The sequence below is a fragment of the Anser anser genome (genome assembly GCF_964211835.1).
Source record: "Anser anser genome assembly, chromosome: 1".
In the NCBI taxonomy this organism is placed as follows: domain Eukaryota; kingdom Metazoa; phylum Chordata; class Aves; order Anseriformes; family Anatidae; genus Anser; species Anser anser.
The window spans coordinates 24,037,724-24,053,928 of NC_139720.1; the positions used below are offsets into that span (position 1 = coordinate 24,037,724).

At 37.5% G+C, this 16,205-nt stretch overlaps 1 protein-coding gene across 3 annotated transcripts; it reads right to left on the minus strand.

The window, feature by feature from the left end:
• Positions 1–440: 440 nt before the first annotated feature.
• ASB15 (ankyrin repeat and SOCS box containing 15) lies at positions 441–16,205 on the minus strand. Of its 3 annotated transcripts, XM_083820276.1 has the most exons (12): positions 15,943–16,205; positions 15,124–15,522; positions 14,060–14,081; positions 10,718–10,846; positions 9,077–9,129; positions 8,847–8,978; positions 8,368–8,526; positions 5,070–5,315; positions 4,276–4,447; positions 3,323–3,893; positions 2,599–2,752; positions 441–1,464 (listed from the first exon to the last, which is right to left on the minus strand). In XM_083820276.1, the coding sequence occupies exons 4-12, from the start codon at positions 10,831–10,833 to the stop codon at positions 1,292–1,294; spliced, it is 1,776 nt and encodes a 591-aa protein (XP_083676402.1). In that variant the 5' UTR covers positions 10,834–10,846; positions 14,060–14,081; positions 15,124–15,522; positions 15,943–16,205; the 3' UTR covers positions 441–1,291. The 3 variants fall into 3 exon arrangements, with proteins under 3 accessions (XP_083676402.1, XP_083676401.1, XP_083676403.1); XM_083820275.1 differs by lacking the exon at positions 14,060–14,081; XM_083820277.1 differs by lacking the exons at positions 14,060–14,081; positions 15,124–15,522 and having other exon boundaries at positions 15,906–16,205.

A 16,205-nucleotide genomic window follows, 5' to 3' on the forward strand; every position in this document is an offset into this window, starting at 1 on the left:
ACAATTAAGCCTTCTGCTCAAACCCTCTCCGTGTCCCAGACCAGTAATTTCTGCTTGTTCCATTTGCTCCTGTAAATATATTGTGAGGAAGGACAGACCCACAAATAACTGACAGAGCTGCCTTTGGAAATGGAATTTACATTTCTGACTGAGGTGTTAATAAGTTATATATGGCAATCACATGCAGCAGAGACAAAGTTCTAAAGAACATGGGAAGCAAGCATATGGAGCAGGGCAGAAGGATGCTTCAGCTGTGTGTGTGTGTGTGTGTGTGTGAGTGTGTGAGTGTGTGAAAGAGAGAGAGGGAGAACCAGTGTATCTCTTGAATTACATGCTTATCTATGCTCTGAATTAGGCACTATGTAACATTGACATATTGATATCCACCAACTGAAATCTTCTCTGAGTTTAGGCAGGATAGCAAAGTAAGTGCAATCCACTTTTAATAGAATACTATAAAGAATATTTAATCATGTGTGTTTTATTCTCAGCATGCACAGAAACTGCATCACAGCATAACTAAGCATCTTGTTTAGTCTGTCTGAGAAACGATCTGAAAAAACTCTGTAGGAACCATGATTAAAGCTTTGACATTGCACCATTTCTCAGCTATGGGGATAGGCTACGTGATTTCCTGTTTTGTTTGTCCATCAAAATCTACCCACTCTTTTAAAAAGCCTGAAGTCCCTTGATCTTTGCCAAGCACTAAAACATGCTGTACTGGTATGCTGTACTGGCAAGCAGATGTACCTAGGAACACTCGCTTTGCAAAAATAGCTAAAAAGAATCTTTGAAGTGTTTGGAGAATTGTATAATAGAAACATTATTTTTTAAATATAAAATGTGTTACACTTCATGCCAATTACATGACAAAGACTTGCATTTAGAGGTTTAATTTTCCTTGCCAGGTTAAATTAGACATTTATTCTCTTTTCTAGATAAACTTATGCCACAATATGAGAGCAGCAATTGTATTTATCATCATCATTGCAAAGTCCATCATGAAAATTCTTTTGTCCTTTCTTCATCTGAATTCCCATTTAGAGTGTACTTTTCTACATAATTACTATAATGTTCTTATTCTGATTTTAAACTAGATTCAGATAGTAAAATGTTGTTAAAACATGAGCTTTAACACACCAGTTTTGAAGAAAAATTTGTTCCCATAAAAGATCTATTTACAACAAATATCAGAATGTTGTGAGTGTATATAAAACAACAAGCAGCTCTTCAGCTAGTTAAAAAAAAAACACGAGTCTAATTACAGATTGCGCACAGTTATTTTTAAAAACTACTCAAAATGTATCTCTTTTCCATACAGATCATATTCTTTATATAGGATATAGTTCTTGAGAAGCGGTGGAAGTGAAAACTTCTTCATAGATGACAGTTTCTGGAGCCTCCTCAACCCCATAAGCTTACGTATTTTCAGGCGACACAGATGTTTCAATGGGCGAGGATTATCTAAAAATAATAGTGAGAGAGAAATAGTGGAAAAATAATGTCATTAACACTGACTGTAAGACAGTTCACAATCTCAAAACTTGCTGTAATAAAATTAACAAAATCTACTAGTTTGGGGCATTATTATATTGCCACTTCTGAATAAAATACCATTCATTTTACTTCAAAATTGTGATGTTACACTCTGTTGATATTAAACAAACTTCTTCTTTTAGATATCTGCCTAACACTGTATGTCTCCCTTTTAGAAATATTCACACTGTGTTGCGTCTCCAAAACATCCATCTGAACACCTAGACATCATTTAACATAATCAACGGTACCTAATAAATGATCTCTCTTTTCTCTACATTCTCTGATGTTAAATCAAATTCTATTAAAAAAATAAAGTAATAGTTAAATAAAATTAGCTCCTGCAAAGAGAACTTTTCATACATTTCCCAACAGACTTTTTTTTTTTTTTTTTTTAAGTTAAGGTCGTTGCTGCCACCAGTGGTGGAAGGTCTAAGCCAGCTTGTAGAACTTCAAAAGTAAAAGTGTACATAGAACTATTATTCAACTGCAGTATTAATAATGGCAAGTCTAGATGTATATCATGTAAAACAGGAATTGATGGTGACGTGATGTACTATTGTGATGGTACACTCACTGTCATCACCTCTCACTTTGAACGTAATAGGATGTAAACCATGCTTTTATGATAATCCTTGAATGACTAACAGACTTGAGAGATCAAGGGAGCAAAAAGAAGGATGAAGTGTGAGCAATACTCCTTAATAAAAAATATTGAGTCCCATAGCTGTGCAATGACTGGTGTTACAAGGCTTAATAAGGAGTTTGAGAAGTACCTTAATGGTCCTGCTTAACTGAGGAGGCTTCCCACACAATGACGTTCCTTATGAGACTAATTCTCACCAAGTGCATACTTGTCATAACCCAGTCCAATTAACTAACTTGTGACCAGTGACAGTAAGTACAGATCTGTCTCAATCTGAGGAATGGATGACAGACACAACCTGGTTCTTAGCTAGTACAGAGTTAGATTGCATAGTTTGGACTAATAGGATCTGACATGGGGAATTAAAGTTTCCTATAATAAATCATAACATCATTAACTAGAAGTTTGGTATTTACCCAATATTTGACGAATCTCTGGCCATTCCTTCTGTGTTTCTAGGACAAACTTAATTTTTGTGCACAGAGGGACATAATCCATGTAATCTATAAAAACACGAACAACTTTTCCCGCTAAGTGTTTCAACCAAGGAACAGCAATAAAGTCACAGAACTGAAAGGAAAAACACATCAAGCAACAACTTCAAAATCTGTGCAGAGGACAAATGCCAAAATAACACAATTAAAGCAATTACACAAGATAATTTAAACAAAGCATTAGGAATGACCTTTAACAGGCATAAACTGATGCCTATGTAAGTTACTTTAAAAGCCATTTGCTTCCATGCTTAACCTTTGTGATCCCTTAATTCCTCTGGACAGGCTCAAAGGCCAATAACCATTATAACATTGCTATAATTTCCAGCATTGCTTTGTTCAACTCTGATTTCTCTTTGGAAATGCATCCTTTCCATTGGTTTGGACAGGAACAGAAATACCAATATCCTGCTTTGCAGCTTCTTAAAACTTCCTTCCTAAATCTAGTCAGGCACCAAACCAAAACCACTCTACATAGATAATTTTCTCTCAAAGTCAAAAAATGAAGAATGGCTGTTATATTTTTTAGTGTGTTTCAAAGAAGGATTTTGTGAGTATATTAAAGTTAATTCTGTACAATAATCTAGAATTTTTAAAGCTAGTTAATGGAAATGGGAAAGAGAAGAGAACAAAGGTATTTATTTACTGGATTATCCTTTATTACAGAAGAAGTCCATCCTGGGAGAATCTCTTCCTCTGGAGTTGACCACACAAAAGAATTTCCAAAGATATCTTGATGCATACAGTCAAAACACATCTCCACATTATACCCATGATTCAGCAACAGCCTCAGCATCACTTCATCATTCAAGGCATACTGAATGGCACTGGGAAAATGCGTATCATTAACCAGCATAAAGTAGCAATTGACGTTTGCTCCATAAGATAGGAGCAGCCTTACTATTTCATGATTACCAGCTCTCACTGCCACAAGAAGACAGTTTAAAGGATCCTTGTTTGGATTTGCACCAGCTTTCAGTAATATTTCAGTGCAAAGAATGTCATTGTTTGAAACAGCAAAATAAAGTGCAGTTTTCCTTTCATCATCGTAACTATCTGAAATGTGCTCAGCCAAGAGAGTATTGACATCAAACCCACTTTCAATGAGGAGCTCTAGACACTGCGAATTCTGACCATCTGCAGCTGAGTGAACAGGGCTTAACCCACTTTTCTGGATTGCATTTTGGGATGTGACTGGAATGAGATACTTCAGGACCCTAAAAAACAGTGAAGAAAATTAGTAAGGCATCATTCCCCTGCATGAAGAAAATGACCATCACCAAATTATATGCTAACTTACCATGTAGATTCTTTACACAAGAAGATCCTAACACAAAACACCTGTTTTGAGCAGTGTCAAATGGGACCTTGTGTTTAAGTCGTTTCAGTGCTTTTCGCTTAGTTTTAAAGCAGTATACTTTGTATTTCGCTTTCTGTATTCTAAAATAACACTTAAAAGCTGATTCAAGTTGACAAAACATTGGCATTTCTGATATATAAATGACCTCTACATTTGTATGTTTAACATAGTGTTCTCCAAATATGACTTTGAGCCACACTGCATCTTAAAGAAAATGCAAAGTCCAAACTCGTACTCACAGGTAATGCCCCTCATAAGCTGCTTTGTGTATGGGAAGCAGTCCTGCCTTATTAGGCACATTGCCACTTCCTCCATATTCCAAAAGAAGTGCTATGCAGTCTGGATTACCTCCTCCGGCTGCTTCAAACAGTATTGATGCACCATCATCTGCTAAGGCCTGGACATCTCCACCTTGAAGAAGGGTAGACAGTTCAGAATTATATCCAAATTAACTTGCAGATCATCATAATACCAAGCCCAGAGTACTTTCCTCCTCATTTTTAGATGTATTTAAATTAAAACATTATGAAAACAAGAAATGTGGAAAATTTAGACCTCAAAGGCAAAAAAAAATGTTGTACAGATACAAGTTCAGATGTTGGAAAATGCTTACTTGAGTGGGATTTTCTTTGATCTTAAGTGTTATAACTGAGGATTTTCAAAATTTTAGTGCATTTCATAATATATTTAAATGCATTATTTAATACCAACATAATTATATTCACTATTGAAAGGAAGGAAGCAGAAGAAGAGAAGGGGAAGGAAGAACACACAAGAAAAGAAGGAAAAGGACATGTATAGCAGTACAATCCTCTTTGACTGAAACATATTGGTGTCAACTCTGTCACTCATTTCATGTGGATTATGGAAGTGTAGGAATACTCACAGATGCTTTCTTTCCTTCCAAGAAACCAAACCTTCTCATTCATCAGTACTCTTTCTCTCCTTTTCTATTATCACCCTAAAACCTCTCAGCAACTAGGCAAGACATATGCCAGTCCAGAGTGTATTTCCTTTTTACCTGACTACATACCTTTATGAATAAGATGTTCCAGCACATCACAGTGACCATATTCAGCAGCAACACCTAATGGTGTTACTCCATATCCATCCTTAAGGTTCACATTTCCACCATTCTTCAGAAGAAGAGAAACAATATCTTTGCGTCCCTGTTTTGCAGCTTCATGCATTGCTGACCAACGTTTTACGCACGGCTGGTGGATACTACAGTTGTTTTTTATCAGAGTGGATGCCATTTCAAAAGAGCCCCTTTTTACAGCTTGAAGATATTAAAAAGGGAAGAAAATAATACAATTATATTTTCAGGTATGTTGACCTGAAATGTAAAGGTATCTAGTAAGTTTAGAGAAGCTTTTTATTCTGTACTGATATGAGGAAAATCAAAAAAATTCTAGTGCTAGAAATCTGGGTATCCAGTTCATATATTGGTAAATAAATGATGATGTGAGTTGCACAGGAAATCAAGGCAAACCATCACAATCTGTAAAATACATCAGTTTGGAATACAGAGTGCAAAAGCAGCATCAGCTCAATTGCAAGAAAAAGCAACAGAATCACAGAATCACAGAATTGTCTAGGTTGGAAGAGACCTCCAAGATCACCTAGTCCAACCTCTGTCCTAACACTAACAAGTCCTACACTAAACCATATCACTAAGGGCTACGTCTAAACGTCTTTTAAAGACCTCCAGGGATGGTGACTCAACCACCTCCCTGGGCAGCCCATTCCAATGCCTAACAACCCTTTCAGTAAAGAAGTTTTTCCTAACATCCAACCTAAACCTCCCCTGGCGCAACTTTAGCCCATTCCCCCTCGTCCTGTCACCAGGCACGTAGGAGAACAGACCAACCCCTACCTCTCTACAGCCTCCTTTAAGGTACCTATAGAGAGCGATAAGGTCGCCCCTGAGCCTCCTCTTCTCCAGGCTGAACAAGCCCAGCTCCCTCAGCCGCTCCTCATAAGACTTGTTCTCCAGACCCCTCACCAGCTTGGTCGCCCTTCTCTGGACTCGCTCGAGCACGTCCATGTCCTTCCTGTAGTGAGGGGCCCAAAACTGAACACAGTACTCGAGGTGCGGCCTCACCAGAGCCGAGTACAGGGGGACAATCACCTTCCTAGACCTGCTGGCGACACTGCTTCTTATACAGGCCAGGATGTTGTTGGCCTTCTTGGCCACCTGGGCACACTGCTGGCTCATATTCAGCCGACTGTCAACCAGTATTCCCAGGTCCTTCTCGGCCAGGCAGCTTTCCAGCCACTCATCTCCCAGCCTGTAGCGCTGCTTGGGGTTGTTGCGCCCCAGGTGCAGGACCCGGCACTTGGCCTTGTTGAACTTCATACAGTTGACCTCAGCCCATCGCTCCAGCCTATCCAGATCCTCCTCCAATGATAAAAATAACATAATATTAGGCAATAGTCCTTACTTTTAAAGTTGGTGCAAGCATTACAATAAAAATAATAAAATCAATAATAAAATTAAGCATTACAATCTCCCTCCAAAATCCCTCAAAATTATGATTTAGTCATCTGGTAACTCTAATCCTAACGTGTACTCAGTGGCTGTTGTTAGCCAAAGCACAATTGATATCTGCCATACTTTAAGACCATGCTCTGCCTTTTTGAGAATCTGAGTTTGAAATTTCCAGATAATTACACCTGCAAATTATTTACATATAAAATAATGATCCAGAGTTGGAGTCTAATTTCACTTCTGAACTATCCTTTAGAATAGCAGATCTCTCCACTGACAGGCAGGGCAGCTGAGAAAGATCAGCAGCACAGGGTTAGCAAATTTAACTTTTGTGAATGTCTCATCATACAAGTAAAAAGGTTTTTAAGAGGCAATAGTCTTCATAATTATCCACAGATGTCTTGAAGTGGAGTATTACTGAACGTACCTGGAAGCAGAAATCGTCCCACTAGATATTTTTTCAGCATTTACCTTTGTATTGAAGAGCCCTTCAATCCAGAGTTTTAGAATTAAAAGAAGAAACTAAATCATGTTCAGCTCTTAACATCATGTTAGGTGTTAAACACCTGATTCTCTATTTTACAGACAAAGATTAAAATGTATGATGCACAGCAATATCTGCACGCACATTGAGAGCTCTAAGTGGCATAATATCATAAAAAGCATCACATAAACCATACACAGCTTATAAACCGCATTTTCAGGAGTTTGTGTAGAGAAATATTTAGGAAAATAAACTGCTATTATAAAGGAAAAAAAATTCATCAGCCCTAGTTACATAGTTACTTGGCCCAGGATTTGTTAAAAACAAAGGATGAAAATAGCTTAAAAGCTTTAGACTTATAATTATTGAATGAAAAGCAAGATATCCCAAAGTGATATCTTGGGAAAAGCAAGATATCCTAAAGGAAAACTCTATAAATGTTGCAGGGCCTTAAAATGTTAACATATAATTGCACCTGAGGAAAGTTAACAAAAATTGCAAGAACGTAATATTTTAATACTGATAATCGTACAAAATTGTATAAACTGTCGTTTGTTATACAGAATAATGTTACTTTGCAATACACAGGAGAATTGTATTCATTTCACAGATTGATTCTCCTCAGAAGAATGGGGATGTTTTGACTTTCAACAGAAACTAGAAGATAACAATAGCTAAACTACCCACATATAGTGAGGCTCATTTAAGTCTACCTATAGCATAAAATCTTCCAAAGAAATCACGTTTCTTTAGATGAAGGTATTAGTTAGAAATGCAGCTGAAGCTTATTTTCAGTGCAAGAGGGATGGGAAATGAAATGGGAGATTTTGAAATTGAACATACCTGTCTACTCCTGAGGAAATCATACAATAAAAATAAAAATCTTCAGTAACATCCAGACCTCCATTAAAAGTACATCCTAGTTAAAGTAACAGCTTATTCTTGTACCTGACTTGTACCTTAAGATGGTCAAATGGGACCAGCTTGCTAAAGGCCTTACAACCCCTGAAGGTACAGAGAAGATGCCTCAAACAACAAAACAGGTCACATTCTTCGGATTATCTGCATCTCAGAGGTCACCTGAAGCATAACTATTGCTGATCTCAGTGCTGGGTACATTTCAGTAAGTGCTGGGCATTTTGTTTCATCTAAAAAGATTACCAGCAGCTAGAACATATACGTCAATAGGAGTAATGAAGTGAGTAAGAATTATTCACAGGGATGAGGACTCGCAGAAATGGGGTTAAATTCCCCTTGCTATGGTTAGATTTTGAGCCTGCAGAAATGGATATGCCAATTTAGTTGAGCATGGGTTGCAATTCACTTTGCTCAAACACAGGGAAAAGAGGCAATTACCAATAAGAAGTGGAGTTTCTCCTTTGTCATTTTTTGTATTGGGCCAAACACCTTTCTCCAGCAATGCTCGTACGTTTTCCACAAAGCCAGCTTTTGCTGCCAAAGTTAGCGGTGTTTCTCCATCACAGGTTTTGTATTCCCACATTGCTTTATAAGATGCTAGACGAAAGTAAAACATAAAATTACATTAATGGACAAATGTTGTTAACATGCACATATACGTTCACTTTTGCACTGCAGGGCTTCTGAAGAAAGTATTAAAAAAACCCTCCAAGTCCTTTACTGGTGTAAATTGATGCAACATCTCCCAAAAGAAAATTTGCCTGATACTTAAACAACATACATAAGATGCGCCATGAAGGATTTCTTCATACTTTTTTTAGTAATCAATTTCAGCCTGTTTCTGTGCATGTCTGCTTTTTTGTTTGGTGTTTCTTTGCTGCTTCCCCTATCTTGCGGAATATTTTTACCTTACTCACCATCTAAAATGATTTCAAGTATTTGTTGAATTGGCTGAGCTGCAGCCTCATGCAGTGGAAACCAGCCTCTTTCATCAGCTTCATCCAAAGCATATTTCTGTTTCACAAGGTCTTGGAGCCCAAATACTTGACCTTTAGAAATCCAGTGGATAAAATGAGATGTATTTGAAAAAAATAATATATGGAAAGCTCAGTTTTGCAAATAGACTGTTTTATATTAGGGTTTTTACCTTGCTTTATGGCTGCTACAATTTTCCTATTTTCCTCACTAGGTGGTACAAAACTATCCAAAAAAAAAAAAAAAAGAAAGAAAAAAAAGCAGAAAATATAAAATATAAACAAATAGTAGATGCATGATATTATTCATTCATTATTTTATATTAGGTTCTCATCTGAGCCGACTTTGCCTTGAAACACATCAACTACAGTCCTGATTAGCCTTGTGACCTCCTAAGTTACACCTGAACCCCAGAGCTTCAGAGTAGTCCAAGTTCTCGAGGTAGGTGCAGGTCCTGCTGCAGGCTGACCTCCTGATGAGCCCCCAGAGCACATGCCTGCTGTCCCTTCCCCTCCTCTTCCCTCTCATCCCCTGGCATGGCAGTTTCCAGAAGGAGCTGTGAAGTGCTCTGACAAACCTCCTAATTCGGAAAAGATTTCTGGTTGTGTTTGCCACACAGTACTGCAAGGAGCCCTTCAGATTCACGAGCTTTAGACAGCAAATGAGAACATGACGGCGTCAGAATGTCAATGTTCATAAACAGACAGTTTGATGATGTCGATGGTACCATTGTCCCTGAAAAAGTATTGTTGATAGTTTTATCAGTATCATTTATCAGTACCAGCATTCACCTTCCACCTCATGGAGGTTTCTCCATGAGATGGCAGGTGAACGTTGTTGTCTGCTAGTGCGTTGAGAGATTTTGGTGATAGAGGCATCTTAAAAACTAGATTAGATTAAAAAAATAAATAAAAAAGAGGAGCAGGCAAATAAGAGAATTCCCAGTGACTCCACCAAGAGCCCTCAGTGCCAACGGAGATTCCAGACTTACAACAGGAGCCCCTGATGAGAACCCAAACTCTCACGAGATCCCACAGGAAATTAAGAAATGCTAACAGGCCTCCAAGACTTATGGTTCTACATCTCACTTTCAATTTTGAGACTGACCAACCCACAAAATGTATTTATAGGATTATTGCTGAAGAACCTCTCAACTAAGACAAAGTTTCATTTCCTTTCTTGTATGCCCTTTTCATAAGAATGTAAATGGCCTAAAAAGCTACGGGAAATATTAGTTTAGCCAAGTGAATCTCATCTCGCTAAACCCTCTGCAACTCCAGAAGACAGCTCAGAGCAGAAGCCTGCTCTGGCTTATAGTGTCGCCTGCCCGGCACAGAGCCCCGCGTAACACCATGGAGATGATTTCCATCACCCCACATAGCTCAGCTGAAGCCTACATTTCATAACTAAAGGAATCGATCTTAACTATAACATCAATGTCACCTACGAACCCCTGCTGAATGTTCCTGCAGGGTTTTTGTTTTTCTGGTTTGGATTTTTCTTCCATACATACATAACTAAGTGCACAGGGGAAGGCTGGAACACTGTTACAAGTACTGAGTAGATTACTAACAAACTCAAATTTATTCTTTAAAGTCTAACATTCTACAAACGGTTTATGAAAGAATACAAAAACAACAAAATCTACATTTCTATTTTGTTTACTCTTTTCAGTCAGTGCTTCTCAGAGAAAGATGCATAATGGCCAAACTAAGAACTGTTTCAAGGATGGTATAAAGCACTAAAAATCAGTATCTCTAAACACTCTAAATATATGGCATAACCTCTCATGCACATATTGAATTTACAGTACCTGTCATTATAACTGGAAGACACTGGTGGTTTGGCTGCATTCGATTCTTGAATGCTAAGCTGTACGGCATATTCAGTGAGCAGATCTTCAACCAAATCTTTGCTTTCATCCGCCATTTTTTATGGTTAGCTATTTGAAATTAAAATTTTTAATAATAAAATCAAGTGTTTCCATCAATTTCTTTTAATTTAATAATGTTTTGGTAAGTTTATTCCTATTTTAAAATGACAGAAAACAACCCTGGAGGCACTGGACATTCCAATTAGACAAGCTCTTTTTACTGTTCACATGCTACATTTGTTTTCTACAAATACTGGACAATTTGTGAGCCATAAAATAGACTTTTCCTCTTTAGAAAGCTGCAGTCACCAAATCAGTGAATATATGATTTCCATACATGCATGAATAACAAACAGTAAGAAAATTTATCCCCTCAGAATGATTCCTAACCAAAAACAGGCATTTGCAAGGAATTCATGAGCAAAACATAAATATATACACATTTTTAAAATTCCGGAAACAAAAAAGGAAAACAAACCATTTGAGAATCATTTACAGAGAGTGTTTGCAATTCCAAATGAAATATATGACCAGTTCTAAGGCTGATCACACACTTTACTCAGCAAAGTTATGAACTCGACTCTTTTTCGTGGGGAGAGAATATTTTTTCCTGCCTCCCTCACCCAGGGTGGCACTAGCAGCATATAAAAGACCGATCTATCACGTCACTAAAGTTTAGGAGGTGACATATCATCCAGTTCTGAATTCAAATGAACTTTACTAGACAAATAAACAAGAGTTTTCAGCTGTAATCTGTATTCACCAGTCCTCTCCTGGAGCAGAATCGAGCATGGATGGGGGTGTTTTCTCAGTTAAAAAATAAGGGATTTTAAGAGAGGATACCAACTGCAAAACCTATTTATGTTAATATAATAATGTATAGGATTTTAGACTTGACAGACAGATAGTCTTACAATAGAAAATTACAATGGTCTTATGTCATTAATTATCACTTTTAATGCCATCCATTAATATATTTACAAAACAAACAACAACAAAAAATGAACCAACTTCCAAATCTTGCTTTGATTTTACACTGCCAAGGCATGGGGGCTATAAAAGCAGACCAAGCGCTTTGATTCTCTGCACTGGTTCTGCAGTCCTGAAGTTTAATGGCCATTCACATGAATTCGGTACGTGAGCTAGGCTGACATTCAAGCTGTGCCAGTTATTTTCAAGGTGTGAGAGTGGATTAGTGGACCATGTCAGATCTTTTAACTATAGTTACCAGTTTAATTCAGTCTGCTTATATCATCAACAGTAACTGTGGCTTATGTTCAGCATGCCTTCTGCTAGTGATACCACATCAACCAAATGCCTTGCTAGTAAATTTTAACTATAACTGGAAGGAATGTTGCTCTTTACATCATCTTGCTGAAGGTTCCTGAAGCATAAAATGTGGCATTTATATATCATAAAACGTATGTAAGAACAGAAATGTAAGTTACTATTTGCATAACTGTAGCTACCCAACTTTTTACAGGCAGACTTAAGGTTTTGCTAGAGCTTCTCTGATTTGCATAGCTTAACACATTTGGCCTTTAATCAGACTGCAGACACCAGATGTTGAATATATATATATATTTTAATTTTAAACTGCTATTCTCTGAGTTTATGCAATACTAGAACACTTGCCGTCAAATTGTTGTACAAATATTGCCCAGGGAAGTGCTGGAGTCCCCATTCCTGGAGGCATTTAAGAGGCATGTGGATGTGGTGCTAAGGGATATGGTTTACTGATGGGAATCAGTAGGTCAGGTTGACTGTTGGACTTGATGGTCTTGAAGGTCTTTTCCAGCCTAAATGATTCGATAATATTAAATAATTACACTAAGCATATGTCGTATGTTTCACAGAATAGTTACTGCAGGGCATCCTAGTCATTTGGCAACCATAGAGGGAACGTTATAGAAATTATTTGGAAGCCATTTTCTGCCAAATGGCTTTCAAGAGAAAGTGCTAACCAGATTTCTTCTTAGAGAAATTTCTGCATTGATCCAGCAATTAGTAAGTGAATCAAAGTACCACAGTCAGCATCACAATTCCATCCACAAACACTTCATTACTTAGTATAAAGCTTGCAAAACAAAATCAAACCAGTAAGGGCTTAGAATCAGAATGACTAGGAAGTTGAATGTCTCTTGGATTCAGACTCCCAAGTAACAGAGATTCACATCTCCTTCAGCATGTATTAGAAACTTGGCACAAGCTTTTAACTGCAAGGATGGACAATTTGAAGTAAAGTGGAAGAAAAAACCTACTTCAGTCCCATCTCCTTTCAAGGAAAAAATGTTGTTCTTGATTGCCATTTGACTGCAAAAAAGCTTCCACAAATAATAATAAAAAAATATTCTATTTTTTTGGCTTAGAAGAATAGACCTTTATTTTGTTTATAACAGTGCTTTTCCCAAAGGTTCTCCATTCCTTCTTTTTGTTTCTTTAATCAAGGCTTCATCATAACAGTCCAAAAGATTTCACATGTAAGCTAGACTGCTTACCACTTGGTCAGTACGACGCAGACCAACTGGTACCAAAGCCTTTCTCATGCTTCCTGATATTAAATCTACTGTACATGCATGTGTGTGCAGAAGCTGTGGAAGTCATGTGCTGGCATACTGAAGTTTAGGTAGACTTTTTAATGCAAAAAAAAAGGGATTTCTGGAGTTGCTGAGACCTTTAGCACCTTGTCAGGATGCAGGACAATACGATCTTACTTGTATTTATAAAAAATGGTAACAATGTTATGAAACTCTTATAATCAAACCAAACTCATGAAAGCCTATGGCATTTATTGCAGCAAAAACAAATTAGTAAGATTTTTTTTTCTTTATACTTTGCTTTGCTTTATGCATAAAGGAAGATACCCCATGTCAACCTACCAAGGTGTAATACAAAGCATAGAAACTTCAAAAGGCTACAGAACACCAAGCAGCTGACCATATCTTTTCTAAATGCTGCCATGAGTTTCTTATTAATCAGCGCTAAAATTTTCTTTATCACCAATAAGGCCACAAAGCTGAGCCCCCTGTTCCTCATCTTTTGTTGGCAATGCACTTTGCTGACACGTAGGAAATTCTGAGTCAGGGTTCTTTCATGAATTTATCTTCTCATCTTCACATGCACTTTCCTAATTTTGATGGCACGTTAAAGCTTTCATCATGTAACCCCTTACATGCTTACATTGAAATCTGCTAATGTACCCTGTTCTGAAGACTGACAAACCTGTTAGGCAGCAGGGTCTCTTTTGGACTAGTATTTTTTAAAGTATCTCAGTAAACTTACCTACAATCTCTTCTATCATCACCTGAAAGAAAAGTGCATTTTAGATTAAATTGGTACTTCACTGGGAGGTATTCCTAATGAGACTACCGAGTTAACTTAGGCAAGTTAATTTATTAAGGAGAAATGTGTATCATTCATAATTTCCTGTTGCCAGCACAGCAGCTCAAAGGCAAATGGAAGCTACCCTGCCTTTCTTCACACCTTTCCTCATGTTTTGAAACCCTTCTATACCTAAGGACTCCATGCCATTGCTGAAATTTATGAAGCATCTTTTTTAGAAATCATGGTCACTGCATCAGATCCACACGGGTGGACCGTCATGCCCTGCAAGCCCTACTGAAGCTGCAGTCCTTAGGGGAATCCAGCCTGAATGCTTATTATTACATTACAGCCCATCACATTATACCTGCCTTGGAGCCTGAACCAAAGCCAAATTATGTGAATGGAAAGATTCTTGAAGACTTACATAGGGTTTTGATTAGGCCCTCACATTGAAAGCTACCTGAAAAAAGGCTGTTTTGGTATATTATAGTATTGTTATGACAATGTTCACAAATGGTTTAATCTTGTGAGTTGATCAATTACTACTGTCCAACTTCACTGATTTCAAAATGGACTAAGAGCACACAGCACCTTGCAGGATAGCCATTTAGCAAGAAAATCCTTTTATTTTGGGAAAAATATATGGCCTGTCTACGTGTACTTTATCTCCAAAAGATTAGTGGAAGAAACCAGTCATCAGATAAACTTATTTTCTTTTTTTTTCTCTTTTTTTTCTTTTTTTTTTTCTGGTCATACAACTCCCATACCCAGTTGGTCAGCTAAATCCTGCTTCGCTGTAGTCCCCAGAACTGATAATGCCACAGGCAACACAGAACTCTGCTTGAACACAGACTTAATCAGAATGGTGTTAGGTAAGCAGTGTTTTAAAATCATTGTGTGTGCTGTTTTCAAACCATCTTATTCCACTATATATATATATATATATAAATATATCATAAAATCAAGTTATTGAGGTAGCAACAGACTGACGTGGTAGAGTAAGTAGAAGGTAAAAGCCTCACCACAGCACAAGTGCTGAACACATTGCTCGAGGTCTGTAAATGCTTCGAGAGCCTGATTTGCTATATCACTGCTGGTAATACGCAGTGCTAAGGTGACAAGGTCCGACAGAAGTGTGGGTGTTCCACCGGATCACAGTGGCGTAAAACAGCACGGCTGGTACACTGAGCAGCAGCAGAAACGTCCCTCTTACGTGACGCAGCAGTGAAAAGGCTAAAAAGCTCAGCAGCAAAATTTTCTTCCATTCGACTACAGAGGTTTTGCAGTTACCAGACCTCGGCCCTACATCTCTACAAATAACTGCAAATGCCTTCTAAGCAAGTTTTTTATATTTAATATTTTCCTTAAACAACATTGGAAGTAGTCTGATCGTTTTCTGCTATTTTTTTTCCCATTTCTACCTGAAAAAAACAAAGAGATTACTTACTGTTGTTTCACCTATAAGAAAGGAAAAAAAAAAAGAAGAAAGTTTTGCTATCTTAAAGTTATCGTTTTTACTGAAAAAAAAATTGAACAACTTGCAGTTCATGGTTATTGAGTCTTTCCTTGGACAGAAGTCTGTCAAGCATTTATCATTTTAGATGCGTGGGTATGAAGTTTATGTTAGATGTGTTAATTTTATTCTCATTTCTTATCCTTAAAATAAACTAGACAGTCCTAGCTTTGCTCTCTATTAATAGAAGACCCTTAGACATGCAAAGACGTTATTTATAGCAATAAAATAATTAATAGCAGTCTACATTTGGACTCAGTCTATTAAATATTACAGTTTAAACTACTTCACTGTTAGTTTAATTGGCGAGCATAACATATATTCTCACCTTTTCAACCCATTATCTTGCCACTGTTACTCTGGGGCCTGCATTTTGAACAGCCAGGAATAGTGCCCTGCGAGCTGATGTGTCCTGTGATATTTCTAAAATTAAATATGCAGTTGCTAGATAAATTAAGGTCTGACCTTGTACAACTGTAACACAAGCAGACTCGACCCGCAGGAAAGTATTACACATGACTTCTCTAAAATCTCATCAAATGTAACACGGGTTCTGGATGGTAATAATAAGATTATCTGTGCCCTCATTGG

Coding starts and splice junctions, on each gene's coding strand:
- ASB15 (XM_083820275.1), bottom strand. CDS start 10,833: ATGGCGGATGAAAGCAAAGATTTGGTTGAAGATCTGCTCACTGAATAT. Junction 3,894..4,275: donor GCTTATGAGGGGCATTACCT/GTGAGTACGAGT, acceptor ACTGTTTTTTAG/GGTCCTGAAGTATCTCATTC. Junction 1,465..2,598: donor AGAGATTCGTCAAATATTGG/GTAAATACCAAA, acceptor TATTATTTTTAG/ATAATCCTCGCCCATTGAAA.